The 7,857-nt window shown below is 37.5% G+C and overlaps 1 protein-coding gene across 3 annotated transcripts in view; it reads left to right on the forward strand.

The window, feature by feature from the left end:
- Nucleotides 1–6,756, forward strand: part of LOC107732949 (arf-GAP domain and FG repeat-containing protein 1-like) — a 16,172-nt gene extending 9,416 nt beyond the window's left edge. Inside the window, exons 4-13 of one of the 3 annotated variants that reach the window (XR_001638922.1) lie at nucleotides 1,230–1,374; nucleotides 1,501–1,657; nucleotides 2,201–2,317; nucleotides 3,370–3,511; nucleotides 3,616–3,692; nucleotides 3,778–3,873; nucleotides 3,985–4,137; nucleotides 4,412–4,500; nucleotides 5,430–5,573; nucleotides 6,261–6,335. Coding sequence is in view for 2 of the 3 variants with exons in the window: in XM_016544418.1 (XP_016399904.1) it covers nucleotides 1,230–1,374; nucleotides 1,501–1,657; nucleotides 2,201–2,317; nucleotides 3,370–3,511; nucleotides 3,616–3,692; nucleotides 3,778–3,873; nucleotides 3,985–4,137; nucleotides 4,412–4,500; nucleotides 6,261–6,320 (1,036 nt within the window). In the remaining variant the exon portion in view is untranslated. Of the gene's footprint in view, nucleotides 1–1,229; nucleotides 1,375–1,500; nucleotides 1,658–2,200; nucleotides 2,318–3,369; nucleotides 3,512–3,615; nucleotides 3,693–3,777; nucleotides 3,874–3,984; nucleotides 4,138–4,411; nucleotides 4,501–5,429; nucleotides 5,574–6,260 lie in introns of all 3 variants that reach the window. The other 2 variants (XM_016544418.1, XM_016544419.1) reach the window with 2 other exon arrangements.
- Nucleotides 6,757–7,857: the final 1,101 nt, after the last annotated feature.

A 7,857-nucleotide genomic window follows, 5' to 3' on the forward strand; every position in this document is an offset into this window, starting at 1 on the left:
ACGAGTGGTTATTTGAGTTACTGTTGCCTTTCTATCATCTCTAACCAGTCTGCCCATTCTCCTCTGACCTCTGACATCAACGAGGCATTTTCGTCCACAGAACTAGCATGTTGTGTTTTGCTTTGTACTAGGGGTTGCACCGACTAGTCGACTTCGACTCGACTTTCATCACATAAAAGTCGACTTCAAAAAATCAGAAGTCGTTCAAGCCCTACTTTGTACACGTGTCTGTTGAGCCAAATTCTTATGAGATCACACAGATTAATCATTTCAGTTGGCGTTATTATTATTGTAATGCTATAAAGCTGTTCATTTTCATACAGAGGTTCTCAAATAAATTCTGATGGAAACCCTGACATCCCCTGTGGAATCAGGAACTTGCACTTAATTACTAAATCAGTACTGTCCTGTCCCAATAAAGGCAAAACCCCCAAAAAGAACTCTAAATCCCCATCTGAAGAGCCATAGAACAATTTTGACCAAAAATTATTATAGAAAATATTGACTCCTAACACATTTGCTGATTTACTGTTAATGAATTTAACAGTAAATGTATTGAAACATAATAAAAGTCAATTTACCATGAAGACAAGCTGTAAATAGAAAAATTCACATCCATAGCATGTACGCTACCATTCAAACATTTTGGGTTAGTAAGTGTTTGGTTGCATTACATTGATCAAACGTGACAGTAAAGACATTTATAATGTTTCAAATCCATTTTGAACTCCTTTGAACTTTCTATTCATCAGAAGTTGTCCTCAAAAATATAAAGCACACAATTGTTTACAGAAGTTGCCAAATCAGCATATTAGAATGATTTCTGAAGGATCATATGACACTGAAGACTGGAGTAATGGCTGCTGAAAATTCAGCTTTTCTATCACAGTAATAAATTATGCTTTCAAAATATTAATATAGAAAACAGTAATATTGTAAAAAATATATATATTGCACAATGTTCTTGTTTTTGCTGTATTTTTTTTTTTTACAATTAAATGCAAGACATCCCCAAACTTTTGAACGGTAGTGTATGACTTTGTGTAAATTATGTTGTACAACAAAGCTCTTCAAGTCATGTTAACCATGCATAGACCTTATTTTACTATAAATCAAAAACCTCTATTCTAAAAACTCGTTAGAAAATCCCCAGGGAGCCCATTGCAAATTAGCCTTCCAGGTTGGCCTACAATTTGACAGCTCTGTTATTGTGCCGCCCTCATTTGCAGGTATGTTCCCCCAGAACAAGCCAAGGTGATTGCCTCTGTGCAGGCCTCAATATCTGGTTCATCTGCTAGCAGTACCAGTAGCACCCCAGAGGTTCTTCCCCAGCCCCTCAAAACCCTACATCTTACCAAGACTCCATCCAACCAGGTAACTACACACAACCACCTTTACGTTTGTACTTTCATTTGGAGCCACAAAACAGCTAGTTCTTCTCCTCAAAACCAGGTTATGCCCTGTTTTTCTTTTCATGACTTCCCCACGTTTCTCTCTCAGTCCCCGGTGACCAGTCGTGTTCAGGCCCAGCCTGCAGGCCAGGAGAAGAAGTTTGACCTCCTCTCTGACTTGGGTGGAGATATTTTTGCTGCCCCCCAAGCTCAAACTGCCAGCTCCTCAAACTTTGCTAATTTTGCACATTTTAACAGGCCCTCAGGTAACCATTAACATTTTTGTATAAGGTGTATAGGTTTATGTATAAGGTGAAGAGAACATTTAGATGCTGTGGCTGGTCACAAGTTCCTTTAATTGTTTCACCACTATTAATCATTTGTTGCTTTTTGTCGTTCACTTAAAGGGATAGTTCACCAAAAAATGAAAATTGTCATTATTTGCTCACCCTCATGTTGTTCCAAACCTGAATGGCTTGCTTGCTTCTGTGTAACACAAAAAAATGGGGGGGAGGGGGGTCGTCCATATAATGAAAGTTTAGGGGATCCAATGTTGTTTTGGACCCCACATTTGAAAAGAGTTCAAATGTGACATGAGGGTGGGTAAATGAAGACAGAATTTTTTCATTTTTGGGCGAACAATCCTTTTAAATGTCACTGCTTGACTGCTTGACACGTCATCATGTCAACTATCCTATTCTACAACAATTTGTACGTGATGTCAGTCAGCTCATGATTTCACACTGTCACTTAATTTTCCTCATCAGTCCTGTTCATTAATGTATTTGTTCACCCTGTGCCGTCTGTAGCACAAAATAATGCCACCACAGACTTTGCAAACTTTGATTCCTTTGGAAACGCCAGTGTACCGTCACATTTTGGCACATCACCCCCCTCAAAGCCTTTCCTTCAACAAGCCCACACAGGTACCAGACCCTGCCTCATCCATTGTGTATTATGCTCATGTGTATTTCCATTTTCTGTCATGGCTGTTACAGAATATAATCGATCGGTTAAATGTCACCCCTGTGCTGTGTTGTTGCTGTTAGCTTACTTTAACAGTACTGTGCCAGTGATTTAAGGAAGATAATTGGTCAATGAATTGACTCCTTATTTTTGTCTGCATCTATTGATTTATTAAAAAATACATCAAAAATGCAGTTCATACATACAGTGACTTCAAAAAACCTCTTCTCTAATGAGCATGTTTTCATTTCTGAATTAAAATTTATTCTGGAGGCATAAAGTCAGAAATGTCAGGGTGATACAGCTGTCCTGATACCATTATTAAGAAATAATAATAATTTTTTTTTTTTTAAGAATTATAAGTCTTGAAAGCATTATTAAGTAGTTTGACCATTTTTACTTATCATTTCCTGGGGTAAAAAGAAAATAATTAAGCAAAACTGCATATTAATATTTTAAAAACATTTGTTAGAGCCAAAAGTCACGTGGTGCGACCAAAATGCAAAGTTAAAACATCAATTAATTAACATAAATGAAGCATAAAACAGGAAAATATATCCTAGAAAGGACCCCTGCAGATCTCCTTGACTGTGTGACAAGGCAAGGTTAGTTAAGGTTGTAAAATGTCATATGGTGCGATTCACCAAAAAAAAAAAAAACAGTATATCAGTGTTATTTCAGTATTATTTATATACTATTATAGTATCTTCAGTATTTTAATTTTCAAATGTTTGTGCTTTATTTTTTTTTTACAATTGTATTTAACTTTGTTTTAGTAATCTTTGTATTTCAGTTAGTTGCCAAGACAAGTTTTTACGTTTTTTTTTTGTCTAATAGTTTTAGTTTACACTGACAATGGTGTACACTATTTCTCCTTTTTCATAATTTCCCGCCTTTTTTATTGTGGACACACTGTTGTTGTTGTTGTTGTTGACCCTTATGCATTTGTTAATGCAATAAGATTTGAATAAATTAGTATAAATTTAAGCCATAGTTAATTTTTGCGATTCAGGTGGAGGCATGTCCATCTCGCCACTACCCAGTATGGCTCCTGCCCCGCCTCAGAGCAGTTCATCAACAAAGGACCGTTACGCTGCCCTGGCTGAGCTTGATAGTGCCCTCAGTTCAACCACTACAAGTGGAACCGTACAAGGGTGAGAGATTACTGTATTATTTACTGCACAATCACCTTGCTTTTATGCTTCAATATTTTTGTGTGCTCATGTATATCTTGGTGTGTGTGCATGCACTGCCAAAGTGTGTTTGGAGGTGTCCCAGGAGCTGCTGCACCTCCAGCTCAGCCAGGACTACCCAACATGCAACAGGGTTTTGCAGGTGTAGCTTTTAAGATTCTTTTAAGTTACTACGTTTTAACTTTTTTTATGATTTTCAAACTGACTAAACTCATTTCATTGTGCAGCTGCCCCCTCCACAAACCCATTTGTGGCTGCTGTGATGGTTCAGGAGCCCATGTCTACAAACCCATTCCAAACCAATGGAAGAGCAGCAGCCTCAGGTTAAACCTAGCTTTGGTCGAGATCAGCATGCCCGTTATGTGTGTGTCCATTCAAGGAATGAGCAGGTGAAACATGCTACTCCTCCTCTGGTCTCCTTTTATTTATTTTAGCCTCATTTGGCACTGGCTCCATGAGCATGCCAGCTGGCTTTGGGAACACAACCAGTTACTGCCTGCCAACCAGTTTTAGTGGGACCTTCCAGCAGCAATTCCCTGGCCAAGGTCCCTTTCCCCCACCTGCAGCCTACCACCAACACCCCAATGGTATGTGAGACTATTTTTTTTTTGAGTGTGAGGTGGCCCAAACCCCCAGTGGCTTATGCCTTTCTTTTATGCATACTCTTATACATTATGAGAAAGGCTGTGTTTGTATTGTATTAAGCATCAACTCCTTTTGCTTTTTGTGCTTTGGTGTGAGTTTTGGTGTTGCATGTGTTGGAGTAGCAGGTTCAGTGCTTTAGCATTAAGATCAGTTTTTAATGTCTGTCAGTCTAATGCACTAGCACCATGTCCGTTCTTCTTCTATGGTCCTCCTCAGGGGGGTTTCCAGCCTACGGACAGGCCAAACCTATGGGCACCTATGGGCAGGTGGTCACAGGACCTGGCATCTCCAGCAACCCATTCATGGTAAGCAAACCAATGGCTGTGAAGTAAATGCAAAGTCTGAAAATATTCTTTATTCATTTCTTCAAAACCGTGGTTCTCAACCTTTTAGACTCGAAGGCCCATAATGCAGCACAACATTCAAAGGCTTCCCAATTTAAAGTAATGTTATTTGTGCTGTGATTATGACAAAGCTGCTTGTTTTCCAACTTTTTTGCTAACATAACTGGGAGTTGATGTGTTTGTGATTCCAGAAATTAAGAACCGTTTTAAAAAAAAAACTGTAGTTACTGAGGAGGGAAAATGTAAAAAAAAAGAAATATGATTTCAGTTTACATCTTGATTGAATGCTGTTTAGCATTTTAATTAAGTTAGAATATTTTAATATATTATGATTAATATCAATATACTGTACACAGACAGAGCACACACATTCTCACCAACAACTGGACACATTGCTCCCAATGATTGTTTATTAGGCCATTAATATATTAGGTCCGTTTTTAAATTTGGCCTTGCATATGCAACATTGTAACAATGTTGTCTAAAAAAGTAACTGCAAAGTAAACAATCTACAGGTCTGAAAATACTTTAATCGTCACTGCACATTTTTGGATGTCATTTTGTTGCCTCTGTTTTATGTGAATTACCATTTGTGTTGCTGAAAACATTATGCTGATGATACATGGGGCAACTTTTTGGCCAATATTGCCGTCAATGGGCAACCAGATGAGACACAGGGCCCACAACCGATCTAAAGTATCCAGATAGACATTTGTTCCCCATTCTCAATGGGAAAGTGCCCAAACAGCATTGCTCAAAAACAGTTGCCCGGCAAAATTGCTCAAAAAATTGCCCCGTGTATCATCAGCCTTAGTCTGAAGGTGCATTCAGTAGTAGTAGTGATTCTAGCTAGCATCATAATCTTTGTTTTTCTTGTATTTTAAGTACAGATATCGAATCGTGTTAGACGCTGCACTGCCATCTCTTGATCGTCTTGAGTTTTATGTAAATGACACTGATACTAGGGAGTTTTAGAGTGCAGTCTACACAATAATTAATACTCTCACTTGACGAGCAAAAGAGAAGCATCTGTGGTATGTATTTTAACACTTTTTGCACATAATGTATGGCACTACAAACTAAACGTGTTCACCATATTTGTTTTTTAATTTGTCCTGCAATTTGCACATTGTTTGAGGGACAACATTTGGCAGGATGTAGAATGTTATTGTTTAAATGCAGAAAATAAAATGTTGCTTTTTTTAATTCAGTTAATCGAAGACATAAAACGGATAACATAATCAACAGATTAAAATCATTAGTGGCAGCCCTATAACAATTAAAATAATTATAGAAAACCATCATGAGTACAACAAAAAGTTTTACGCATTAAGAAATAAATAGTGTTTTTGTGAAGTGTGATTTGAATGGTTTGGTGAACACCATTCAGATGACACTTAACAAAAACACAATTTATTTATTAATGTTTGAGACATTTTAAATTGGCACTAAACTGCTGAATGCACCTTTAATGTGTTAATGGCAGTCTGGCTCTTTCCTGATATTAGGCTGCATTAAAGATTCTTAGAATTCTGATCCTGGCCAAGTAGAGAATTAACTTAATATAATTGAATATTACCTTTGAAAAGTAATGGTACTTCTAATGTGCTCCTAAATTGCCAACATGTTTTTGCTGGAGGGCAGAAATGATGAATTACAGAACAATGTTTCTTTATCAACTCTGATGGATACACTGTCTTGTCTTGTCGTCTTCTCTTCAGGGCGGAGACCCAGCGGGACCGTACCCCACAGGAGGTTCCTCCACAAACCCCTTTCTTTAAAATGCTTTTTACGGCATATCTCAGCAGCATCATGCACACGTTCCACATCACCAATGCTCTAAAACATTGTCTTCAAGAATCTGAAAGTATTCCGATTTTGTATTTACTGCACTGAGTCTTTGACATTTCTAGAGAAAGAGCTGTGGATACGCAGGTGACGGTCCTCCCCACCCATCTGTGTATTCTGGACAAAACTCCACGATTGTCCCGCCTCATTTATGCCTTCAACTCAATAAGTAATGTTTTATGCCTAGAAAGTAAGCTCCTTGTGCATATCAGCATTTGTAATCCTTTTAAAAACATGTTATTCACAAAGAGAAACTGTGACAGAACAGCAGAACACAATGGTGTCTAGGGATGCTGTGATTAGCTGTACAAACAACTTCAGTTTGTTTTTAGCACCAGCTCTAGCAGAAACGTTTCATTCTGTTGAGGCGAAAACACATAGACACCACTAATCACCTCAAGGAGGTAAGAAAACATGGTTTAGATTAAAACCTGACACCTATTGTAAGGGCAGAGGAGTTCAGTACAAGTGGCTGTGTAGATAAAGCAGGTGTCTACAGCACAAAAGGACTGAGTAGATGTAAGTGGAAGAGTTCACTTTTCTATGATTTTTTCCCTCGGGTTCTCTATAGCTGCACCTTGGGAAATTGGCAGGTGTGACCTGCGGTGTTCTCCGTTGATGGATTTTTGACCACATCAAAAGTTACCATTACAGGTATACAAGTTAATGTGTACATATATAAATATATGTATAAAATATTAAATGATTTTTAACTACTGTTACATGCATCTGTGTGTGTTTTTTACTTAATTGAAGACTGAAGTAATGGCTGCTGAAAACTCGGCTTTGCCAAACAGGAATAAATTACATTTGAAAATATATAAAAAAAGAAAATGGAAATTTTAAATTGTAATGATATTTCACAATATTACTGTTTTTATTTGTATTAAAGCTACAGTACGTAACTTTTTTTGGTTAAAAATGATCCGAAATCAATATTTGAGCAAGTACATAACCAGCCAGTGTTCAAAACTATCGCCTTACTTTAGCCCGATTCACAACGGTTATCTTCTAATAATGTTTTCTAATTTGAGTGGTAGGGGTAGGTTTTCGCGGGAAATTCGAGCATGGCACTACGTCATTACGAAGTTGTCTCGGCTAGTAGACAATCGCATGTGAGGATCCTGCAGGTGGCTGATCGTTTATAGCCTTTTCTCACAGCAGCCAGAATAATTAAATGTATCATTTTGATGGCAGATTGTAATCCAGAAAGGATTATGTGTTTATGAAACACGTGTGAATGAAATTAAATTATTTTCCAGTTACAAATGTGCTTCTGATTACAGATAGCCTGGGATTACAAAGATTTGTATTTTAAAGAAAACCAGTTCGAAGGGAGCATAATTAGCTTTTTGGGTTAAAAGAATTTCTTAATATGAAATTCGAAGAGTATGACAATTAGATTAGACTGTGCAGAAATTGAAATCTACACGCTAATACACACTATACTCAGTCACCAATGCTGATGTT

Source organism: Sinocyclocheilus rhinocerous, unplaced genomic scaffold, assembly GCF_001515625.1.
Source record: "Sinocyclocheilus rhinocerous isolate Xijiao unplaced genomic scaffold, SAMN03320098_v1.1 scaffold1001, whole genome shotgun sequence".
Lineage (NCBI taxonomy): Eukaryota > Metazoa > Chordata > Actinopteri > Cypriniformes > Cyprinidae > Sinocyclocheilus > Sinocyclocheilus rhinocerous.